General features: G+C 44.0%; 1 protein-coding gene across 6 annotated transcripts in view; it reads right to left on the bottom strand.

Moving 5' to 3' along the window:
* Window positions 1-26,125, bottom strand: part of SDK1 (sidekick cell adhesion molecule 1) — a 385,946-nt gene that overhangs the window by 71,232 nt on the left and 288,589 nt on the right. For all 6 annotated transcript variants that reach the window (XM_063414764.1, XM_063414763.1, XM_063414762.1 and 3 more), the window contains 8 exons: window positions 25,889-26,080; window positions 23,879-24,000; window positions 16,531-16,640; window positions 13,976-14,126; window positions 11,911-12,148; window positions 5,140-5,255; window positions 4,690-4,879; window positions 2,588-2,686 (listed from right to left, as the gene is read on the bottom strand). In XM_063414764.1, coding sequence (XP_063270834.1) covers window positions 2,588-2,686; window positions 4,690-4,879; window positions 5,140-5,255; window positions 11,911-12,148; window positions 13,976-14,126; window positions 16,531-16,640; window positions 23,879-24,000; window positions 25,889-26,080 — 1,218 coding nt within the window. The remainder of the gene's footprint in view (window positions 1-2,587; window positions 2,687-4,689; window positions 4,880-5,139; window positions 5,256-11,910; window positions 12,149-13,975; window positions 14,127-16,530; window positions 16,641-23,878; window positions 24,001-25,888; window positions 26,081-26,125) is intronic.

Genomic DNA, 26,125 nt, shown 5'->3' with positions numbered 1-26,125 from the left:
ATGAGCGAAAGAGAGGTGAGGCAGAAAGGGAAGGAAGGCTGATACCTGCATTGCTGCATTTTCACACACAACAAGAAGTTGGTGCTGACAAGATCCTCCACACAAATTAAAAGTGACAACAATGTAAGTAGGGATGTGGGCTGGAATAGAGAAGAGGTTAACGAATATTTAGTTAAGCTGGATGTAATCAAGTCAGAAAGGCCTGATGAAATTTGCCCTGCAGAGATGGAGCCATCTCTGAATAATTAGCCATTCTCTTCTAGGACCTGTGGATGACAGGTGACATCCCAGAACATTACAAAAGGGCAAACAGGGTACACCATCTTTTAAAAGAGGCCACACTGACTAAAGGAATTATGAATGAATCAAACTAAAGTTCAATACACAGAAAGAACATGCAAAAAAATATGAGTCAATATACAAGCATCTATGAGGATAATAATGTACCAAGGAACAGCCAATATCTGTTTGGTTGAGGCAAATAATAAATATCAAATAATCTGTTTTCCATTTTGACAGTGTAATTGGCCAGGTGGGAAGAGTAGATATGATCCACATTGACTTTGAGTAAGGCTTTAATATGGTTGCACACAGTCCCACCAAAAGCAAACACAATAACAGAACCTAAAAAAACACCACACTTTTTGAGATGAATGCTTAAAAAATAAAATGTTGTTATCAATGATTTGCTAACAGCCTGGGAGGACATAGGAAGCTCTCATGAGACCTCATGAATGAGTCTGGTCCTGTTTAATACTTTCATTAATGACCTGGCTGATGGAATTGCCAATCTGTTTGCAAACTCCAAAAATGAAACCAAGCTGTGCACACTTTAGAGGACACGAGTGTCATTTAAAGAGATCTGGGTAATGAAGAGAGATGGTCTGGAATCAGTGAGATGAAATTCAATAAAGACATCTGCAAATTATCACACTTAAAGAGAAAATGCTGAATGTACTTGTGAGAGGAGGACTGGCAGACCTGGAACTGTCCTGTGAGAAAGAGCAGAAATGAACAGAGGGACATGAATTGACTGAGTTACAGCATCAGAGTAGTCAAGCACTGTGTGAGCCATCCTGGGCTGTCTTACTGGGCATGGGAAACAACAGTCTACATGCTAAACATGCCAAAGATCCTTTAGGGGACAGCTTCTCCCTTTCCTTCCAACCCTGTTTGTATGAGTTTATCATCATGGAAATGAGCAAGAACCAGCGGCACAGGGGATGCACTGCACAAAGCACTCTGCAAAGACAAAATAAAGAAAAGCTCCTACTCCTGATCTTGCAGGAACTCCAGCAAATGAGGCCGACAAAGGGCAGCAACGTGAGAGGTTGGAACACAGTTGGGGGAGCAAAATCTCCTTTGTGCTTTCTCATCATTCCTGTCAAATGATTTTTTCCTCCTTAACCACATCCTGTGACTCAGATCTCAATCTCTGCTGAGAGCTAGTTCTAGGACACACAGTTCCTTAAAAAAAGCAGCAAATCAAACCCGCAGGACAGCCTGGAAGCCAAGCTTCCTTGAGCTGCAGAGAAACCCTGCGTGGATCCATCTCTGGCAGCTCACCGCTGCCAAGCTTCACACATTTTCTGAGCTTGTGCTCAGAAAATCCTGCAGCGTCTGCCTTTGGATGCTCTTTGAAGATTTCCCTGTGTCTTCAGATGCCAGGATCACTTTGGTAAACTACACACCTGAGCAAACACTCTGGGTTCTTGATTCAAGATTTAAGTGCAATGCAGGATGAGTTCTGTATTTAAAGCAGTGCCACCTCTGCAGGAGCATTTGAAGCAGGCACCCTCCAGCCAGCCAGGAAGGCTTTAGGGAATATTGCTGAGAGCCTGCACGTGAGCCTGAACAACGGCAGTGAAATTAGAAGCAGAAAGGCCTGGCAGACTGAGTAATAGATAAAACCAAAAGCTTTTGCTTCTGTTCTCAGAATTGAGACACAAATCTTTACTCACCAGCCAAAACTACTGTAAAATGTGTTCAGCAGCAGCAGAAAACACTAAATTGCTTGGTAACTATGGGCTACGTTAATTTTAAAGGCAGGAATGGTTTCTTACATCGTAAAAGTCTTCACATTTAAGTGTAACAGTGGCTGGTGCACATATTGCAAAGGCAACCCAAGAGTTATGACAGCAGCAAGGTGAGAAGGTTTTCCACAAATTCCTGTTGTGCCTTGCTGCCTCTCTTTCTCTGAAGAAGGGGCAAATAGGATTTAACTCCTCATGACCTGTCAGACATATCTGAAGGAAGCAATAAAATGGAAGCACACATAAAACTGAAACACTGGGCATGTCTGGCAAAGGTGGGGGAAATCCAGGTCTCCAGGCAGTTTTCCCAACAGTCAGACAAACAGGTTACCAACGCAAATGCAGATGGGAGGAGAGATGACGTTCAGACACAGGGCCCTGGACAACACCAAATTCTGGCTCAGGAAAACCCACAGCACGGAGCCCTGCAGAATTGTCCCCTCACCACACCCCCTCAGCTGGCAGCAGCACGTTTTCCTTTCTTCAGAAAGGGATTTGTGCAAGGCAAAGGAAAGCCCCTCAGCTGCTGTGATGTCCATCCCCACGTTCCTTACCCAGGATGATCCCGTTGGGCTCCTCGGGCGGCTGCCAGACGATGCGCACGGACGTCAGCCTCACCTCGGGGAACACCATCCTCACGGGGGGCCCGGGGGCTGCGGGGGGACACAGAGCTCAGGGCAGCAAGGGCTGTGTCCCACTGGGATCACAGGTCCTGCTCACCCCGCACAGAATTACAGCATCTCTCCAAGAACAGTTGGAAGCACTCATGCATGTGCATAATATACGTTTGTTCTGTATGTAAATGTCTATTCTGTCCATGGATAAGGGCTCCAACACCCTCAGAGATCAAACACACACCAGTGCTACAGTGGTTTTAGGAGCTCTGAAGGATTTTTCTCGCTGCAGCATCACCACTGGTATAACTGAGAACACACCCTGAAGCAAGACACCAAGCTGTCTTTACAGAGAGTTATATAGCTTAATCCACTTCATACCTGTTGGAATTCAATAATATCCCTTCCCTGTGTCATCAGCACCAGCTTTGACCTGTTTCTGGCTTTACATTAGCATCTTAAACACTGAGGTGTGAGCGGGAGGACCCGAGGCAGGTGAGAGGCACATTAACACAGACGGTGCTGACCAGCCCAGGTTCAGAGGTGAGGAGATGCTAATTCATACATTACCATCCATGAATTTTCCCCTTCAGCACAAATTCCACCTGCATTACTCCTGGTGATACTTTTAATTAAGTTGAGCCCAGAGGAGACACAACATATTTATGTCAGGGGTATGGAGATGGAAGAACAATTTGTTTCATTTGCCAACATGCACTTAAGGAGGGAACTGCTATAATGGGGTTATCCAAAACAAACAGTTTTAAGTATTTCTCATTACAGCCTGATATGTACATTTCATTGAGTGCTTTCTCTCTCCCTGCAGAGTTCTGCTAACAGTAATTTTTCTTATTTTCCCTTTCAAAGAAAAGTCAGGTCTACACACAGGGAGTATGCTGAAAAAAAAGGCTAAAAAAATGTCAGGGAGTTGTTGGCCCTGTTCCTGACCCCACATGGTCCCACTCCTTCCTTCCCTGCACTGAATGGAAAATGTTTTGTTAAGCCAGAAGTCTGAATGTGTTTTCAGCCCAACCAAATTACCTTAATCAATTTGCTTGTGTAAACCAATGTTTACTCCATTATTATTTTGAAAAGATTTTGATGACAAAGAGAGAGATTTAAACAGAAGCCTCTCACACTGATCTCAACCTATTTATTCCTGAAAAGGTAACAAAAGTAAAAGCAGTTTTAGCATCTGCAAAGCCCAAAAATATTTCAATAATGGCACCAAATTTCTATAGAATTCCATCAACGGGAATGCTTCCACCACACCAGGGTGCTCAGGGAGTGCTTGCTTGGGTTCCTTCAGGACATCCAACTGCACTGGGAACCCCCTGGGAAGTGCTGGAGGCAGCTGCAAAACGAAGCTGGAAGGATCATCTTCCAAGGTCAATGCCTTATTCCATCTCTTTCCTTCAGTCCAGTCAGGCCCAGATTTGTTTATTGCTTTCAATTGAAGCACTTTTTTTTTTCTTTAATTTTTTTTTTTTTTAGCATGAATGAACTTCAATAGGAATTTATAATTGGGCTCTAAAATTGCCTTCAATAGAAATTATCTCCACCAAGCTTCAGAGGTCAATATTTTCTTTTCCTCTTCATTAGTTGCAGGGAAGGAGGAAATAGGGGACACTGGTTCTCTGTGCCTTTGCCACCTTCTCAGCCCGTGACCAACGGGACAGCGCTGAGTTACACCAGGAACATCCAACACCCTTTGGGTTAAAGCTGACACATTCTCAGCCCGTGACCAATGGAACACTGCTGAGTTATACCAGGTACACCCAAAGTCCTTTGGGTTAAAGCTGACACATTCTCAGCCCATGACCAACGGGACAGGGCTGAGTTACACCACGAACACCCAAAGTCCTTTGGGTTAAAGCTGACACATTTTCAGCCTGTGACCAATGGGACACTGCTGAGTTACACCACACGCACCCAACATCCTTTGGGTTAAAGCTGAAAAAAATCCTCCCAAATTCCAAATCTTTGCTGCCTATGCTTGCTGGATGAATGAAGATGGTTCTTTAGGCAAGCTTTGAACTCACCATCGTCCTTGGTCCTCTCGGTGACCGGGGGAGAGCTGGGCACGCCGTCGCCGATGCGGGTGAACGCCAGCACCCGCAGCTCGTACAGCACAAACTTCCTCAGCCCCGAGAGCAGCGCTGACTGCGTGTGGTTCCCCCTCACCGTGTGGCTCCTGGGCTCCGAGTCCAAATCCCTGGCTTTGTAAAGGATCTGCAGGATAGATGTGAACACAGGAGGAGAGGGATTGTTGCGTGAGGAGTGAGGAGAGGGAGGTTCCTCCTCGTCGCCCAGTGTGAAATGGGGTTACGTTCACCAAGCCCCCCTTTCAAAGCCAGCACGCTTCCCGTACCTTCTCCAGCTGACCTTGGGGCAATAAGAATATCCAGCAGGTGAATAATGAATAACAAGTACAAAATCATGTCCTGGTAATACACAAAAAATCAAACGAGTATGAAGCTCCTGTTGTGTACCTTGTAGCCCAGGATGAGACCGTTCTGCTCAGACTCAGGAACTGCTGCCCAGGTCAGCAGGATCTGGGTTGAGCTCACAGCTTCAGCAGAGACATTCTCAGGAGGAGCAGAGGGAACTGGAACCACACCAAAGAGCAGAAATAGGTCAGACACATCAGATCATTTTTCTCCATCTCCCTACCTGCCCAGGAGCCTTCCAGGATCCCACAGAAGAGCATTCAAACCCAAAAGGGCTGGAATATGTTTTAGACAATTCTTTTTCCTCTTGTATTCATTCTACATCATCTTTTTATGTCAGCCTGTCTCACAATTTCTTGCCAGTTCATCTCAGAAATGACAATGTTTGTAAAGAGCTAAACATTTAATACTTATCAGTGTCTACAGACAGACAGTAAATATTGACAGCTATGAATAAATTTCAAATTCTATGTATTTGTGGTAATTAGAACCAAGTTTAAATTCCTGGACTTCTCCAGAAGCTTATCCCCCAGTATTTTTTCCCCATAGCTTTTATTGCCTATGCCAAACCCCAGAAATCTCTCTGAATGTGAGTTTATCTTACAGCATGATCTAACAAGAAGTTTTATGCCCTCGTGCCTTCCTATATTATCTAAAAGGAAATGATAACATCTTGTCTAGAGCTAGCAATAATTTCCCCCCTGGACAGCACTCCCACTTCAGTAAGAAGTTCTTTAACCTATGCAGCCTTTTGATGATGTGATAGTGCTCAACATTTGCAAGACATCAATTAGAGATGGATGCATTAACACGAGGGGTATTTTCAGGGATTGGTACGGTGTCAATGAGAGATGCCTATTTCATTTATGTTGCAAAATTGGCTCTCGTGAAGCTGGAAACATCATTAGGACTGATGGCACAGGAATACTGTAATTTTCTCTGACTCCAGAGAAGAGCAAACTTGCATTTTCCCATGCCATTAAAACTCGAAGTGCTGCTGCAGAACCACACAACTGCAGCCTTTTGTGGGCAAGCTTAATAGCATGTCACGTTATGCAAGCAGGATGTGAGGCTATTTTTAAGAGTTCACATTTTACGCTGCCCTTTCGCATTTTTCCCCGTGGCATTTCCAACATCTGAAGGGTACAATCTTTTCTAAAGCCTGATACACCTGTCAGACCTCCCGAGAACATTCACCAAGTTATGTTACACAAGCACTTAGGGACAGTAAGGCCTGATTAGGGCCTGAATACATCACAAAAAGCAGCCCAAAGCTCTGCCAAAGAAATGCTTTCCTGCCTGTCCGCGTGAAAGGACAGACCTGCTGTTCTGGAGGCGAGCTCCTGAAGCTCCTAGCAACATGAGTGAGATAATGAGTATGACACCAGAACTAATAAAAATGGAAAAAACCCACCCCCAAAACGTGGCACCCCCACCCCTGTGCACTCAAGGTAAACGGCAGAGATAGGAATTTCTGAAACAATTTCCCTGATAATAATTATTTGGGGCATAAGAAACAGAGCACCATCACATGACACTGCAGCAGACTAAAATCCAATTTTTTTCCCCCTCCAACACTGAAGTATCTTTTTTTTTTTTAAATCTTCTTCCAGATTTATCCCCCACAAGGATATAATTATGTTAAAGGAAAATAGATTGCCAGGAGCCATGAATGTCTTTGGATAGCTGCCATAACTTTATCTGTAGATCTTCACAAAGAGCTACTCCCACATGAATCACTCCTGGAGAGAGAAAGGGTGGAGGTGGGTCACAAGAAACCAGGATGTGGAGAGAAAAGAAGCCCTTTCCAGCCACATTTATTTCTATTTTATCTAGTTTGAGGCCTTTCAAAAGAGAAAAAAGTTACTTTATTTTACAAATCTTTCTTTTCCTCTTTGATGGGCAGCCAGGAACTCTCCCGAATTCACAGAAGGTGGAGGCTGTGCCCGGGCTGGCCCCGAGGGCATTGCTGGCTTTGAGGTGAGGATGGTCACACTGCTGCTGGGGGCACTGGGCAGCTGACAAAGGGGAGAGAAGGTTCATGAGCTCAGAGCCCTCTCAATTCCCAGTGACAGAGCAGCTGAATGTCCCCTCTCACTGGAAAGGAATCCAAGTCCAATGCCTGAATGGCAGAAATCTTTGTGCTCATTGAGCGAGCTTTAAATCTTCAGTTCTCACCTCAGTGTCAAGAATTTTATTCTAATATGAATTCAGGACCTGCAAGTGATTTTATGGATCTTATTGTTGCCAGTCTTTTATCACGTAACAGACTTTGATTGAGCCTTTAAGAATGAATTGAAAGGTAACCTTCATTTCTCTGACCCATCTCCCCTCTCAGGAACCTGTGACTCAAAGAAATTATAGTTTGCTAAGACTAATTAGTGAGTGAGGCACATAATCCCTCTCTCCTCTGCAAGCTCCCTTCTCTAATGCTGGTTTCCTTAAACTGTTGCACTGAAGACTTTGTTATAATCTCTAAAAAGCTGAGTTCTCATTAGTAACCTGCAAGAACAGCACAGAAGCCAAGCAACAGTTGTCCAAAAGAGTCCCAGAGTTTGAACAAAACGAACCAGAAACACGGGAACTAAATGATGAGCTAATCCAGCAAAGTGCCAGCACGGAGCACTCCAGAAGATCAAACAGAGGAAATCACAGAGCTACTGCCACTTTGCACTGGAATTTCAGTAACAGCTCAAGTTTTTAAGGTTATTCACTTTGGCATCTAAAGTCATGCACCCTCCATCTACATCTGACACAGCCACATCTGATATACAGCAAATTATGTCTTTTTATGTCTCTAACTGGGCCAAAAGGAGCTTTTGATAAGCTAGTCTGTATTCTGGCTTTCTAGGAAAGCTAGGGAGAGGGATGCAGTGCTTCTCTGCATTTTTGCAGCTCATTTTAGCTTCACATCCCTCACTCTTTTTGAAAGCAAAAATTAAAGTGGCACATTGTACATCTGACTGATGTCAGCCAAGAAGTGCAAATTTCCAGCAAGGTTCACAGCAAAAGTATCCCAGCTGCAGGACACATCCACTTTGCCTATAAAATTAGGTACTGCAGGCCAAATCCTCAGCTTGTACAAACTGACAAATTCCCACAGTGACACTGGACCACATTTGAATTATCAGGAGATGCTCCATCACAGCACAGTGACTGCTCTGTGAAGGTCAGACTCCCGAGCATGGGGAGATTGATCCTTGCCATGGATGTGTGACCACGCTCCTACAGTAGCTCATCCTGTAAGACAAGTGTACACATTCATGTAGCTGAATATTAAGAGCACAGAATCCATTAAGGCACTGGGTTAGGTGTGTCTGAGATGAATTTTTTGGAAAGCAAGAGTGTCTGTATCTAAGAGGATGCAGCCCTGCCAAGGTTGTTCCAATACATCAGATGCCTCTGCAATTTCTTACTTTCTCTATATTGGACCTACTGTCATTGTCAATTTATTGAGTGGAAACTGAGCTTGTTACCCTGCAGTTATTTTACACTGTAAAATTTAATGAGCTATTTAATTTCTAACATCACAAAAACATTTTGGATTGATAGAACCTCTCCTGTTTAAAAATCCTAATTCATCTCCCTCCACCTTCAGCTGCTTGCAACCCTATCCCAGATTTTCATTTTAGGATTTCCCAACTGTTTTTCACACCAGCATTACCAAAACCTCCAGCTTTATTTATTCTCTCATAGCTTCTTTGGCTTTGATTTGTTTTATATATTCAAGAGCTTCAGAAACCAGTGAGTACTTGTGGTGACATGCCCCACTACTGTTGTTGGCATTTGTGCTCAGCTATCAGTGCTGTGATTGCACAACCTAAAGCAAACAAATGCTCAAACAGAGCTTTATTTTCAATAAAGATTTTGGGCTCCAGTGGCTGCACTGCCATCAGACACCACGGCCTGGGCTCTCCTCCTTATCTCCCTGGATGGTGTAAAACATGGAACCAGGAGCTGTGCCAATGAAGCACCACACGATCCTGGCCAAGCCACCTCTGGCCAGCTGTGCAGGATGTTTACAACCCTCAGCACCAGCAAAACCAACTTCCCTAAGACTCTGTATCTAAAAAACAGAAAAAGAAATATTTAGGACATCTGCTTTTGAGGTACTTTGAGAACATAACCAAGAAATAGAATTTTTCTTATAGTTCCGAAGACAGACCTAAAAGTGCTTTGACCTTTCTCTACGGCTTTAAATATCTTTTATTTGCATTTTAACCCCATTTGACTGTGCATACAGGTTAATTCCAGATTCCCTGAAGTGCTTTCATACAGTTTGCTGCTAAGCATATCTTGTATATTCTAAATCTAGGAAAATACAGCCAAAATCTGAGCCCTGACTTGCTCTATGCAAGAAATCAGATGTCAGTATCAAAGAAAACACATGGAAAAAACCAAATGAGTCCTTATGGCCTAGATCACAGCTTTGTGCTATTTTGATCCTGGGTTCTGTGTACCTCCCACAATCAGTTTCAAGTCAACCTCCTCTTAATACTGTCACAGAAAATGCCAGATCCACACGTAACCTCTGATCTTTAGATGCTGAGCAAGAGGGCTGTAATCCTAAGGTTTTATGAAATGACTTAATCTTAGTATTTACTACATTTCAAAAGAAGTGTTTGAAGAGCAGCAGAGAGGCGAAAGTGGAGGAGGTGATATCTTTTTATTACGATACAGAACTGCTTTGTCTGGGCCGTGCTATCTCTAACTCCAGCACAAGCCTCCTTTAAAATACCTCTGGCAATCGCTTTCCAATTACTCCCTCCCAAAGAGCAACACTCCAGTGGAGGGGGATGACTTTGTTTAGCTTTCTCCCTGGCTAGTTCAAAGCAGAGTTATCTGAACCAGCAGACCAAACCCTGCCGTGCCTGGTCTCGCGTCCCACCAAGGAACACCGCGTGGTACACGGGGCACAGACATGCACAGGATTAAATCCCTTGAAAAAACTTCTTTAGCAAAGCAAAATTGCAAAGGAATAACAGGCAAAAATGTCAGCGTTGAACCTTGCACAAATAAGTGTCACAAATGGATTTATTATTAAACTTTTAAGCCACACGTCACCCACTTTGTCACTAACTTGCAACAGAACTTTTCATTTCCCAGGTGGATGTAGGGTAGGTCTGGAAATAAGTTTTGGGGAAGTCAACAGCTAGAGAGCAGCTTTTCACCATCTGCCTCCACTGCTCTCCTGAGCTAACAGTAATTTACTCTTGCCTGAGAGTGACAGTTTCCTTCTGATATTTGAAGTCTCTGTGCTTGCCTGGACAATTCAGCTCAACAATACAGCCCTGCTGCTCCAGGTCTGTGAGCAGGTTATGTCTACACAGCCTTGTACACACAATTTTGGAAGGCAGGTTTGAAAATGTGCCATCAGAAGCTCAGGTAATTATTTTATTTCTCTCTGTGTAATCAGCTCTCTAACGTGACTTGTGCCCTTTTAGAGTTATTTGGTGCTTGAAATGAGATTTCAGGTAACCACAGCTGTGAGAAAATGTGCCTCAGGCTGGCAGCAGATGGGGAAAAGGGAAGAATTAGGGGAAATGGGGTACTGGGGAGGAAGAGGAGGTGTGAGAGAGCATCTCAGCCAGCAAAGTCTCTATACGAGCTTCTCCTTGTGCTGTCCACACTGGGGCAGAAATGGAGAGAGGTTGTTTTAAATAAAAAACCTGAAGGTTTGTGCATGAAAGCACGGTAGGAAGAATTAAAAAAAAAGAAATAACCCTTCAAATGTCTGTACGTCTTTTTTGCCTGCAGTGCGTCTCGAGATAGGCCTTTTTAAATTTCCTTTCAGATTTAACGGCTCAGCAAGCAAAAAAACCAAATAAAAACCCAAAACAAAACCAAAAAAACCTAAAAAAACCCCCAAAAAACCACCAAAACCAACCAAACAAAAAAACCCAAACCCACCCAACACCAAAACCCCAAGCTAAAAAAATTAAAATCTGAATGAAAGTCTCAGGGTTGTAGTTTTCCTGAGATTCTCCTTGGGGTTGGTGTTACCCAAGGTAATAAGGGTCTCCCAAGGCTGCTGTTCCCTAGGAGTTTCCCCTGGGTTGCTGTTCCCAGGGGTAATAAGGTTTTCAGTCTTCTCTTTGCCCTAAGTGTTACACACCAGAGGTAGAGACGACAAACTGAGTCTGCTGGTGCACATTTCCAATGTTGTTTATTCTTCATTATCTCAGTCCTTTTTCAACTCTGCCAGGCCTCCCTGGCAGGGTACCTTATCTTAGTTCTTTCTCAGCTCTGCAAGGTGTCTCCACAGAGCAGGACACGCGGCAGACTGGGCGGATCAGAGAGCCCCACACCTTATGTACAGTACCCCTGACCCAACCACTGTCCGAGATGTATTTTTTATTTACAAAATTTTACCAATACCTATTACCTATACTAACATGTCAGTTCTACTCTAAACCAATCTCTAAAACCCAACTCAGCACAAGATGGGGGACGAGAACAAGAACAAGGAAGACAGGGGCCACTCCCCAATTCCTCCATCTTGTCTCTTCAGCCCCATATGCTAAGAATCCTAATTTCTATATTTATATTCTACAACAAACCATCCACTACTTATTTCAAATTCTTAGGATTTGTGATTCTTCCTGCATGTGAGTGTTCACTCCCATGGACAGGAATCAGAGTCAGTGTCCTCCTGGGACCTGTGTGGGTCTGACTGACCCCCCTGTACAGATCCCAGACCCCCCTGTCCAGTCTCCAAACCCTCCAGGGTAGCCACAGGGATGTTCTAGACTCTGACATGAAAGGGCAGAAAGTGTTGGGTTTTCTGGCAGCAGACGCGGTGCTGGGACTCACCCGACTCCCGCGTGCGGCCTCGGACGGCGTCGCTCCAGGGCCCTGCCCCGATGGCGTTGAAGGCCTGCACCTGCAGCTCGTACTCGGTCCACTCCTGCAGCTCCTCCAGCGTGCACTCCCGCGCCAGGCGGTCGCCGAGCACCTTCAGCAGGGCGGGGGACGGCGGCCCCACGCGCCAGGCCCGCACCCGGTACCCCACGGCCTCGGGGTTCCCGTTGTACTGCGTGTCCGGGAGTGGCTGCCGCAGGCAAACACAACTCGTCAGCACACGCGGCCCTCCACGGCTGCCCCAGCTCGTGTGCGGGCCACGCACGATAAAAAAAAACATCAAGAAGTCGATTTTCTGCCTCTTGCTTTGTGGTCTCTATGTTTCTTGAGATTTTTCTGTCTTTTTTTTGCCTTAATTTTGAGCCAAGCGGGTTTGCTCACAAAACCAAGCCCTTTGTGTCGACGGAGGTGATATGAATACAATATATTTCAGAGCTTTGTGATTAATTATGGAAATGAATGATAAATTGCTGAAGCATGTGACAAATTCATTTATCGTACATTTTTTGCCTTTTTTTTACTGACTCTCTGCCTCCTCATTTATCAGCAGAGATTCATTCTAGTATTCTAACTCCCCAAGCAATTTCAGAGATTAAAATATGAAATAATTAGCCTACTTCATGAAGTTTGGAGTTTTTCTGCTGCAAAACTAACTACACGATGCCACGGATGGCTGAGATTCAGTTCTGATTCACTGGAAAAGCTGGATAACATTAACATTTCACAGCTTAGAAGACTCTACCCCGCAGGCATGCAGGGCTAAAAACGTGACCCTCATTCTGCAGGAAGGGAGGAATCCCCAACTCCCAGGGGAAAACAGATTCACCTGCAGGTCTTGAAATAAAAGAGATTAAACACTTTCAAATATTGATGTTATTAAGCATGAAAAGCGTTTATCAGGTCATTTTTAGCTGTTGCTTCTCCTCTCCTGAACCCTGCAGTTTGACTCCAGGAAAACAGTCTTCCAGGCAGCACAATCTTAATGTTTTGAAGGCTCTTAAAACAACCTGGAGTTAATTTGGATGGGAGATAAGTAGGCCTGGACACAGTACCAACGTGAGCACGATATTCACACAGAAAAGCCATGACAGAGATGTGTGGGGTCTCTCAAAGGAACTGCAATGGCTCCTCTGTGGGAAGAGAGGTGACACCTTCAAGCTTCAGGTTTTGGTCTGGCAAGGTCCAGCATTAAGTGCAGTGTCCTGTTGAGAAACTGGAATTATTCCTTTCCAACAGGAGAAAAAACCCTCTTGCTCCCAGCCTGAGTTTGAGTTCTGGCCATAATGAGTTTATGCATGGAAAAGCTAACATTTGGGCAAAAGGAAACCTGTGCTTCATCAACTTCACACCGCAGTAACCCTGGTGGAAAATTCTGCCTAACAGGGGTGAAGAAAAACCATTCTGGAGCCAAGTTAATTGCCAAGTAAATCCCAACGTGGCAACTCTGCAGGTAACTGAGACGGGCGAAGGGGCACAGCGATGTCAGCGATTGCCGCATCTTCGCGATTAATCATTTATCTCTGCATTTTAGCGCACAATTCCACACCGTTTCAGCTAAATCTAATCTTCCCACAGGAGTGCCAGCCTGGCTGCTGCTGCACCACAGCTCTGAGAACCACAGGATGCTGCCCATGGCCGGGGTGCCCCTTCTGGGGTCAGTTTTGTACAGAGCAAACAACCGAGCCGTGGACAGCGGCAAATTGGCTCGAGCACCCCATTCCTGCCCCGCACATTGACCCAGAGCGTGGTCCTGCAGCTCCTCAAAGCCAAGCTTTTACACACAGCCACATCCCCCTGATGAAGTGGCAGAATCAGTGGCAGTAGGCAATTTATTTGATTAATAAGGCACTTAAGGCAAGGCTCAGATTTCCGACTAGTCTGGAAAAGGAAACGATTTGGCCGTTACTCGTTCGCGCTGAGCGCGAGGAGGAGGAGGAGGAGGAGGCACTTTGTGAGGGCTGCCCTGGCCCCGGGGGAGCAGCCCCATGCCCATGCCCACGTCCCCCGAGGTGCTCACCACCCATCGCAGCCACAGGCTGGTCTCGCTGGCCGTGCGCACGGTGACGCTGCCGGGGGCCACGTCCGGCGGGGCCTGCAGGGTCTGGATGACCCGCGAGGGCTGGCTCAGGGGGCTGGAGCCCACCACGTTCACCTGCCGCATCCGGAACCTGCAGCAAGGGGGGAAAGAGGTGCCACTGCCAGGGCCCGGGGAATGCTCCCCTCGCCTCTCCAGGGCAGGAGGATGGGTGGAAAAATACGGATTAGGGGCTCTCTAAACGTTCCGCAAAGGTCGCCGCACGCGGGTCCCCTTTGTATTCACTGCTGAATGCTTGATGGTAACTGCTTTCAGATCCTCTCAGGTATTTAAAAAATGAAAATGAGATTAGCTTAGGGTCTATTAGAAACTTAGGTATTTGTGTGAGAAATTTATGTTAATTATACCAAGCCTGATGAGCTTACGCTGGCAGTAAGTGATTTTCTCTGGCGATGCTTATACAATACATTCAGAAAGGTATTAAAATATCAAACTTCGGATAGTCTCATTCCCTGTCAATATAAAAAATATACTGGTGATAACATTTCCCCTCAATTACTCGTTGAAAGAGGCTGATTTATCCCTGTGCTGTATTTTCAGCCTTCCTGCACAAGAAAGATTAAGTTATTTAATATGGATATGCATCTTTAAAAAATACCCTGTCTGCTTGAAACCATCTCTCCTACAATAGAAATCCTTATTGGGTCACAAAAGATTTAGGGAAATCTTTTTTTACAAGGAGCACCACATAATTAAGATGTGCTGTATATTTCAGATACTCTCACCCTCACAAGCAACTGGAAGCACTCAGCACTTGCACATAAATACGTGAGCTGCTCATTTTAAAAACTGAATTTTTGGACCTAATGACTGAGCTTGGGAAAAGGATGAGCCAGTCAACACAGCAGTGTTTATTTACCTGCTCTGATCTCCCTCCAAAGTGCACTGAAGGAAACACATTAAACAAATGCTGTCCTGGTTTCACTCTCAAACGCTGGCCCAAAATACAGGAAAGAAGAATGGCCTGCAAAGATGTGCTCTGATAATCAGCTCTCACCGTGCATTTCCTCAGTGGAAAGCTGATCAGGGGACAACGAATCCATTTGATAACAGATGTCTAGGTTTCAAAAATTGATATAAAATTGCTCAGCACTGAAGCAAAACTGAAAAAGCTCCTATCAGTGCGTGCAGGAGAGAAAAAAAATAGGTAAAATTCAGGGAGCTGCCTTCAAATGAACAAAAAAAAAAATCAAAGGGGAACTGGATGTGTGAATGATTCCAGTGCAAGTGGGATCATTTCAGAATTTAATGAATACAAGAGACAAATGAGATGTAAGAATAAGATAATCCAACAAGTTTAACAGCTGGGAAAAAACAATCACCCCAAATTTCTCATATTCTTCATTATTTGCTATCCCAAAGATGTTTCTCCCTCCACCTGTCTGGGTGTGCAAGTTTTCCTTATTCTTCACAGACAGTGAACCTTGAACTCCTTTCCTGCTCATCCCTGCCTTTTCAGCTTTTAGGATCCCTCTCTATGAGGAGAGCAAAATCTTCTTAACCTGAAGATAATTTTCCTAAACCTCTGCACCAGAAATCTCTGCTTAAGTTCAAAAAAAATTTCAAAGACCTTTTAGTAAAGTGCTTAGCTCTGGAAGATGAGGTTTAAAACACTTCAGTGGAGAGTTAGTGAAAAATTCAATATGTTCCCAGGTTTGTGACCAAGGGAGGAAAATTAACATGCCAGCACTGAGTCAGTTGTAAATTACTTGAGCTTTCCTTGGTTGCACCTACTCCTGGCTTACAACAGCACATGGATTAGTTAATAGCCCCTTCAGCCAGCACAAAATGGACAAGTTTCCAGAGGGCTGATTTAACAATTGTCACTGGATCTCCTTTCCACCAGCCTCTACATTAGCAAGCTGGATCATGAAAGTATTTTTCATTGGGGCTGAGTATCTCAAATTCTCCAGTCTTGTCCATACCACGGCATTGCTTGGATTGAATTGATTTAAAAATCAATCTCAGTTTAACTGGGGTGCACCCACAGTGCAGAGTCACCTCAATCACTTTAGGCATTGCTTATATCTATTAAGCTTAACTTGGTAAATTCCTATTAACAAAGGTTTCACCTAACTGATGTTACCAGATTAAGTGAAATCAATAAAGCGATGTTTAAGCTGATGCAAATATGTAATTACAGGTTTGCACCAGTTTAACCACGATTGATTTGTCACTGGCTGGTGTTGCACTGGTGCTCTCCTCAGGGAGGGAAGTCACAGGATGGCAGTAACCTGTCAAAGCATCTCACTGAGCACTTGGATTTCCTGCTTCATGTTATCAACTGGATTTTAGGTGAATTACAATTAACAATATCAGATTAGAAATTTCAAGTATAACCTCTGAAAACAGCAAAGCTTTTCCCTTTTGTTCAGATTATAAAACCCAGCCAGATGTTTCTGACTAAGAAAGCTGTTCCATGCTGCTATTTACTATTTTTTTTCCCCATGTTGCAGATAATTACTTGCTGTTCTTACCTGTAATGAGTGTAAGGAGTGAGGTTTGGCACCTCCAGCATCTGAGCATCAGGTTCATTCTCCACCTCATGAAGAGTCACCCATTCTTCTTCATCACCCAGCACACCAACCTGTACGAGGGAAAGGTAAGAAGGAGTACAAAGTAGATTACCTGTATGTGAAAATATAGAAATAAATACATATAACCTCTTTTACAATGTGTGTCACCACAGCAGTGGAAGCACAAATGCTGTTAAACAAATTTTCCAGTTAATACTGATTTTTACATGACTAGTTATTTGTAAAGAGAAAACCCAGCCAAGTTTGCCAAGTCACCCTGTACCTGATGGGACTTCACTGGATCCTGTGATAAGATCCATGCCAGAAAAAACACCATGAGAGCAATAATACCCTGTTCAATCTTCCTGCCACAATACAAAAGTATCAAGTAGTAATATAAGAGAATGAAAAATAGCCTTGATAATAACTTGCAGGAACTGATGCATACTAAGTAAGTCTCAATGGAGGCAAAACGCCACGGAAATGAAGACAGAGAAACAAGAACAAAGTCAAAGAACAAAAGTGTTTTAACCTCATCTGCTGCTCTGCACTTAGACCAGACTTTTCCATGAGCAAGTCTTTGTATTAATTAATCAAACATGCTGCCCAACATGGGCCCTCAGCCACAGCAGTGCTAGAAGGGACTAAACACTGATGAGAATTGAGCATTGCTTTCTGTGCAGCTTTCTGGAGATTAAATGAAGATGAATCAGGAGTTAAAAGGAAGCCAACAGGGAATGAGGGAGAGGCCAGAGCCCGAGCTGGAAGATGCAGCACGCGTGGGCAGGGCAGTGCCTGAGAGCCACGGCACGAGTGTGGAGAAGGGCAGAGGGGAAGGGGTGGGTGGCTGGGCTTCACTTTGGAGATTTGCAGGTGCTGAACCCAGGGGAGCTCAGGCAAAGCCCCTGGAACAATTCCCCAGCACTGAGCACGTTCCAACCCTGCCACACAGGATGGGTGCAGCCCAATCCCCTCGCCCTGGTGCCCACAGCCAGGGGCTGAGGGGTGGCAGGGGGTACCTGGGCACCTCTTCCCTTCAGTGTCCATTCACAGACCTCACAGCCACAGACATTTCCCTTTTTTAACCTGCTGGCACCGTCTCCTCCCACAGGCTGCTGTGGCAACACATTCCAGAAGCTCACAACCCACTGTGTAAAGAGCTATTTCCTTTAATCTTTTTTAAGCAGATCCCTTGCAAGTTCTGTGTATGAGTTACAGCCACAGACGCTGTCAAACACTCAACAGGCACCACAGCCCAAAGTACCTCACATACCCCAAGTACTTCAAATAGAAAATTAGGTTTCATTCACTCTTTTCTTTTTTTTTTTTTTCCCTTCAGGAGAAGCAGCCTGATTTATTTATAGATGTTTTAGTTCTTCGCTCACCCAGGACTTGATGTGCTGCATATTTATGTTTGTGCATGAAGAAATGACACAAAGAAAATTAGGCCAGAGAAATAAGTTCTGCACTGCACTGTGGAAAGAGACCTCTCTGATCTTCCCAGCAGAGCACTGATTCCGTGGAGGATGTGGCTGAGCAGGTCTTGATGGGCCTTTCAGACTTGTTGGGGATCAAGGTCACTGCCCCACACTAAACAACACAGAAAATAGATGGCAGTGAAAATTATGGACCTTTTAAAATTCCCAGTCCTAACCAAGCTCCATAAATTGTAGTGAAGCCCGTGGATGTGGGAGCTGAAGGGAAACAAGCTGAGACAGGTCTGCACGGTAAAACTGAACATCCCTAAACTGAACCTGGAGAACAAAGAGTTGATAAAGAGATTTAAAAGGAAAAAAAAACCCTACACAAACAAAGAAAGGATGAGAGGGTTGATTTCAGTCAAAGAAACAGGGAACGTTTTTTATTAAATGAATTTTCTATTAATACTGTAGGAAGTCTAGAGTAAATGGTTATTTTTGCAAATATTGCACGTAACAGCATCACCTCCAAGTGCTGCAGTAATTGTTTAGCAGCAATCCACAAGGAGGCTGCAAATAATCTCCAGTGGTGACTAAGTTGTCTTTTTTTTGTATTCTAAGAGCAGTGAGAGCTTTTTAAAATATTTCTTGCCTAACAAAATAATGAGGAAAAAAAAAAAAAGAAAAGGCCCACAGGTTGCAATTGCTGTGCAGAGCAGGCAGGTCATTAATACACATTAAGGACCACATGGCCCAGCAGGGCTGACATTGACTCAGTGAGACATTTTCTAGTGGGCTGCAAAGGTGGAAATATTAAGGATCTTGTACTAGGTCCATGTTGCTTGGAAGAAGTTTCATTATATATATATATATAACAGTGTATGTATGTGTTCTCAGAAGCGAGCCTTAGAAGAAAACCTTCAGTGATGGATTTTATATTCAGTGACGGACTTTATATTTTTAACTTCCCCAAAATCTATAGCAGATTCAAAGTTTCAGCCTGTGGAAGGAAAAGGAAATTATTTTTGCTGAAGCACTCTGATGTCAGATCAGAGGAAACGTATCAGTTTGGAGAATCAGAGTACAAAGGGATTCCCACGGGGCAGAAAGAAGCACGGGCAGTGGTTGGGATGAAAGAGTCCTTTGAGGGGCAGGAGAGCCCACTCTGAGCCTCTCTGCAGAACATCAAGTGAAGTTAAAGGCTCCTTTCTTGTAGCTGTTTTCCTGGATAACAGTGTGTGCACACTTCAGAGCAGGATGATGTTTGTTGACAGATCACACACAGCTCGTGGGTGCTTTGTTTTGGGAGGCAGATGAGGCACCCAGTGCTTTTCTGTTCCCATCAGCACAAAAACTCCTGGAGGAGCACACTCTGCACCTTCCCAGATCCCTGTGCCACGGGGCCACAGCCCCCAGGGACCCCAGGGCTGCCACAATGACAACACCTCTGTCCCCTGAGACACTTCATGGAATGCTCAGTAGCCATCAGCCATCACTGCTCAGCACATATTCATTCCCTCAGCTGCTCCCAAGGCAGTACAAATATCCAATAAAAGGGCATATTCCTTTATTATTGCAGAAATGAGGCAGCGTAAAACAATATTGGGAGAGTGATGTCAGAACCTTTTACTTCCCCACGTATTAGTTTCTCCAGTTCTTAAAAGGAGAACTTTACATATTTTATGAGATGACTCAACGTTTTCTGCGCTCAATGGGCAAAGTCGCAGAATTCTGACTTTAAAAAGAAAACTCGAAAAAATTAAAATTTGGCATGAAAAAATAATATGTGTAAGACAGCAACACCTCCAAAACTTCAGCCACGAAGTACTAACTGCAGGAAAGGCAAACACAACGTTTCTGTACATTATAGAGGAACCCCATGTCCTGCTATAGTTCAAGATGTGTCAGAGTCCTCGTTTTAGGGGTCCATAACTCACACGTTTGAAATCGCTTTGGGAGGAATTCGGTTCAGGGGATGTCAGCCCGGCTGCAATTTTTTTTCTCACTAAATCCTTACATCGATTCAGCCATTTTTGATTTAGAGGTTGTCAAGGGCATAAAACTGTCAGAGTTTCAGACACTTTATTTACCAGCTCCAAAGTGAAAATGACACCCTGAGCATCACCTGGTGCAATGGATGAATCCTATCTGGGTCACTGCCTTCACCCACCAAACCACACAAATTCATGGGTAAAGCTGTGACTCCTTTCCCAACTCACAGCTTTAGAAGGCAACACAGAGATAATTCTTTAAAGGTTTTACCACTTTGAAACTCTGCTCCTGCTCACCATGACATTGATACAAAAATTCCTCTAAAACCAGCAGAAAGGCTTTAAGCAAAATCTCTCTATAATAGCCCATACACTCATGGCTCCAGGAAATGGGATACCTCTTCAGAAACAGCTTTCAGCCTTTCTGCAGCTCTTGTGCTGCCTGCAAATAATATTTAATCACCAGAAAAACACATCTGAGTGGGGAGGAGTTATCCCAGATTCTGCAATCAGCTCAATGGTGTGGACTGAGCACCCACCAATATGGGTTGGAAAAAGGTGATCACCAAGATCCCTTCCAACACAAACCATTCCATGAGCAATTTATACACATTTTTTCCTGACAAAACCCCAGGAAAACTCCAACATAAGAAAAACAAGAAACTGGATTGCGACTGCCAGAGAGTGCAAACATGAAACTACCTGAACACCAGCAGGGTTTTGTAGTTAAAAACTGCCAAAAAAAGTCTGCAATAAATGCTCTAACTGCATCTGAGAGGACAGGATGGCTGGAAGGATTTACTGAAATTCTTTGTGGAGGAACAAGTTACCTGTGAGTGTCAATGCCACAAGGCAGGGGCACTGCTGGTCCCTCTGAACAAGTGTCATTGGAACCTTTATATTACATTTGAGCCTCTTCCCTTTAAACTATACTCTATGTAGTAGAAAAAAAAAAAAAGAAGTACATTGGTACATTTCTGTAGTTCTCTGTTTGGAAATCCAGTTTCCTCCAGTCCTGAGTCTAGATAAAAAGGATGGAAAAGAAACAATCTAGTGATTTTTAAGAAATCCCTTCAAAAGTACAGAATGTACCTTCACTAAAAACACAGAAATGGGATTTTTAACGCTTGATATTTCAGTATCTACCAACACTAAACTCTTAAAGACTTGATCTCCTCTCATGTTCATTGACATAATAGAGAATTAGTTCCACAGTGGCTCCCATGAATTTACACCCAGGCACAAAAAGCAGAAACCATGGCCAGATGCACAAAATTTCACGTCAGCTGGAATTCCCAGCTGTGTTTCTCATCCAAATTGTTCGTGAAGTATCAGACTTCAAAAATGGCTCTCAGCCAAACTGGAGCACTTGGAACATTTTCTAGACCTGCCCTCACCAAGGCAGCTTTCTGCCAAATAAAGGAACAAAGAAGGAAAACACGTTGGTGGCAGGTTGGTTGTGTTTGTGAATACAAAACAGCCGAATTTTGTCTGTAAGGACTCAGACATTGAGAGTGAGAGGTAAATTCTCAGCAGAGATGGAAGAGAAGAGTCAGAATTCTCAGGGATGTCCAAAGCAAAGGTGTTGCCCAGCTTGCAGAGGGGGAAGGCACAGATGAAACGCCCAAATCACAGATTAGTGTTTTATAGCTGAATGTCATCCTGTCCCTTGGCAATACCATCAGCTCTAAAATCAGAGCGTGCTAAACCACCCCTTAAGTGGCTTTTAATTTAATGCCAAGGCATGAAACACTTAACACTGCTATTAAAAGCTGTGCATGGGTCAGTGAATGAAAGATCCAGAAGGACAAAACCCCTCCCTCCATTTCAGTATTGTACAGCCACAGCCCTTCAATCCAGCACAGCCCTTCAATCCAGCACAGTCCTAAGGAGCAATTATGGTTGTCCATGCTAAAATACAGAGGTTGCAACATCAGCCTGCATCCCAGCATGGACAAATCCCAGCTCAGACCACATCAAAAGCAGAAATGGAGACTGGGGTGGCACTGGCAGCAAAAATCAATTTTGTGAAAGTTCTTTGAAAGGTAGGCAGGTCCAAGGCAGTTCAGATCCATGTGGGGACAGAGGCATTCCTGCCCCTCTCTCTGCTCCCAGGGCCGTGTTCACACCCCCTCCCCTCACAGTGGTGTTCTGGTCACACACAGCCTGTGCAGGGCTGATCTGTCTCAAACTCATCATTTGATCCTTGGCTGGATCAGAGCTCGCAGCAGCTCCAGGTCTGATCCTGTGTCAGCACACACAGAAGGCAGGAGGGGGGAAAGCCTGGCTTAGTGGGATGGGGAGAGGGAACAGGAGCAGGACAACGAGAGCTCTGCTTCAGATTGGCTGGAAGTGCTGTGAAATGGCACTTTGAGAGAGAAAGAGTTTGAGAGGAGTGCTGGCAGAAAGGATCTGTGAACAAAGGATTATATGCAGCTGTCATCCTGGAAACAGGATTTGCTGTATCCTTGAGGACTCACCAATTTCACTGCATACCTGAACTGATTCTCATTAATCAGGTGAGCAGGAGTTTTTATTTTCTCCTGAAATCCACTAGGAGCAACATTTCTTGCTGTGCTGAAGCTGAGCAGGGAGGTGTGGCGCAGCAGAAACTCGGAGGGTTGCCGTGGTTAGAAGGACTGCCCAGATTCCACAAGGACTTGGCTCCCCAAAAGGAGCAAATAATTCCTGGATCTATCAGAACCAAAACCCCCTGGACTTTTCTAGTGATGCATGAGATGTTGGTGAGGGTTTGTGAACAAGAAAGACCCTCCCTGCACACCAAGGACTGTTCAAACCACTTTATGTACCCAGGGCCCTTCAAGGATGCAGATGAACTTCATGGTAATTATCACTGCAGTTTTAAAGCATTCAAATTTGCTTCACTTCAGAAGCATTCTGCAACTCACTGAATTAACAAATTCCTAGCAATATCAATGTGCTGTTCCAGCAGGAAAATGCTCCTCAGAATGTGCTAAGCCACCATATTATTGGATTTTGGTGTTTAATTCTGTAATATGCCATAATGTGTATATAAATGGCACAAAATGCACCAACTTGTTCACAACAATCTCATTAGCAAGTGAAGTGATTGTATCAACATGTCTAAGTGGTGATGGTGATTTAAGAAGTCCAACATTTGGTCTTAAAAACAGATTACAGTATTTATAAAGACCTGTGGGTGGAAAAGGAAGAAGCCAAGCTCATCTGTCAGGAGAACAAACGAGGAATATATAACTCCTCCAAGGCATAATGACAGCAGAAAGAGGGATATTGTTTAAAGCTGATGGAGAAGAGAATTCATCCTATTCATATCTAGAGGCCTGGATAGAAAACCTTGGTATATTCCGTTCCAAGATAGAAAAATACACTCAATCTCATGAATAATGGTATTTTTACTGTTCAGTGCAATTCCTCCTATACTTTTGAATCTATGAGATAATAATTCCAAACTTTTGAAAAGACACCTCACAGCACCTAAACACAAGTTTGAAATCCTTTTTAAAATAGATGGATGCACAAAAGCTCTGCTGTGTGTGCTGTTTATGGTGTACCTGATGTTCTGAACACACACACACAAAGCCCCATGTGAATTATTTAAAGGATAAGCATTCTACATATATATATATACATAAATATCACATTTTTCTGTTGTTCTTCTGAACAGAAGTCCCAGCATTCATCTGACCCTTTTCTCCCTGGCTGACACAGACATTTCTGAATTCTCAAACTCCCCTGCATCCCAACCCTCCCAGAACCCCCTGGATGCCACTCCAGATCATTTATAGAGGAGCTCTGGTCCAAAGTTAAACAAAAACAGAAATCCCGACAGGAATTCATTAGTGAGGCTCTTTTTAACCCCCTAGAAATGTCATTAAGATAATTTTGTCAGGGACTTGCCTGGCCTTCCACTATCCACTTGGAGATGGAGGTTTTGCCATCGTAGCCTGGGCGGAATTGAAGCGTGGCAGAGCGAGGGCTGATGTTGGAAATCACCAGGTTGGTGGGAGCACCTGGGAGTTCTGGAGAAACAGAAAAGTAAATGAGAACTAGAAACACTCCTTGTTTACTCTAGGAGCCAGTAACACAAGCTGACATTCAGTTTCCAGCATAAAAAACACAGGGGAAAGGGCTCTTTTTGCCCCAATTGTGGTTATTTTTCTTTTATTTTTGGCAGAGTTTTACAGCATTACTATTTCTGCTCTCTGAGCATGCACCACCTTTTTACAGATGAAACGAAAAGAGAAAGAGTCCATCTACAGAATTACAGGTACTATTTTAGAGAAGTTTCCCAATGAACAAACCCTCTTGGTCCTGGGGGGAAGACACTTCCCAACTCCAGGTCTGCCAAGTCACCTAATTCCACTGCACTTCTGTCTCCCCAGAATACAATGACAATAATTCTTATTTACTTCTTAAAGGACATACAACTATAACTGAAAAAACCTCAAAGTTTTGAGTAGGGTATTTAATATTGGCCTATAATACCTGGGTTTTCCAGGGCATTTCTGAAGCCTGAATAAAGTAGATGATTTTTTTTCCCTTCCTGTAGGAAATAAAGAGGGAGACTTCCTATGAGGAAAAATCTGATCTTTGCCTCCCGTCAGTCAAGATTACAGTGCCATTTACATTTTTAATATCATCTGAATTAACAACGAAAGCAAGGCCAGGAAAGAGATTAAATATAAAGTGTTTAGAATAAATCCCCAATAGTTACCTGCACTTATAACAAATGGAAATAATTATTATAATCAGTAATTATGTAGTGGAAGGTGTCCCTGCCCATGGCAGGGGGTTGGAACTAAATTATCTTTCGGGTCCCTTCCAACCCAAACCATTCTGTAATTTTATGATAATGCTGCACTCTGTGCAAGTGCAGCAGGCCAAAAATGGGCAGGGTTTTGGCATATAATTCAGGTATGCAGAAATACCCAGTACTTCTTGGTTCTTACTTCCATTTGGGAACCACGGTCGATAAACTACCCCTGCCCAAGTGGGCTAATGCTGTTATCTGATCTGGCAGGCATCCTGCCATCAGATGTCACGGCACTGAGCCAGCCTGCAGCTTGTCACAATTACCCCTGATTAGGGAAAAGAAGGGCAACACATACTGCAGGACACACAGAAAAGTTAAATAATACCGCAGAAGGGAAAAATTGGATTGCCTCAGTGATGAGCAATAACTGCTCCACTTTGGGAGATTCTACTTCTGTAACTTCTGTATTAACTGAAACTGCTTGTTTGAGGTATGAATTGGCTGTTCAGTTTGCTTTTTACACTGGATGGGGCAGAGTGTAGAATTTTAAACACAAAATACAAAAAGGGTAAATTTTCAGGTGCCCAAATAGTAACTCAGACAATGTGGGACAGAACTACCACCTCCCAAATATTTTTTCAGGCCACAACTTCAAATTCTTGTAAATAAGATTTTAGTTTCACTACACAAGTGAAACACTCATAGTTGACACAAGCTATATTACTTCCACATGGAAAATCCTTTCCCTTTTAATATCACCCAAACTCTGTTTTTTCCCCCAAAGCAATACTTTGAATTGATTCAGGCTCCATTCTGATGTCACTTTGTAAATGTCAAGAGATGCTGTATTGTAACCACTTTATTACTTTGACCATTCCATTGTCATACCTACAACGTTTTTTTTTTTTGTATTTGTATGAAACATCCTCATCCTTCTGGAACCTTCAAGCTGCAAATGCCTTCACGTTAACATTTCAGCCCGCTCCAAAAATTAAATCCAAATTACGCGGCGAAGGACTTTGGCGCTTCACAAATAAAAGGATTTTTATTACCTCTGAACTGAAGTAACCTGTGACCTTTGGAGCGCAGAAACACCAAGAACCAGCACGTTTTGATTCGTTTTGTTTTGTTTTGTTTCCTGCGGGCTGACCAACCTGGGGGCACTCCAGAGGAGATGGTGGAGGAGGTGGCGCAGCCGCGGCCGCGCGCGGTGGTGGCGGCCACCTCGATGGTGTAGGTGGTGAGCGAGGCCAGCCCCGTGATCTTGTACTCCAGGGTGTTGTTGGGCAGGGCGCGGGCCAGGCGGGACTCGTTCCTGCCGTACACCTCCCAGGAGATCTGGTACCCTGCAAAAAACACCCACGGGTCAGGGGGACACGGCTCTCCAACAC

The sequence above is a fragment of the Prinia subflava genome, chromosome 17, assembly GCF_021018805.1.
Source record: "Prinia subflava isolate CZ2003 ecotype Zambia chromosome 17, Cam_Psub_1.2, whole genome shotgun sequence".
NCBI classification, from domain to species: Eukaryota; Metazoa; Chordata; class Aves; order Passeriformes; family Cisticolidae; genus Prinia; species Prinia subflava.
Note: the sequence above shows the minus strand (reverse complement) of the source record. Positions and strands in the feature narration are given on the sequence as shown.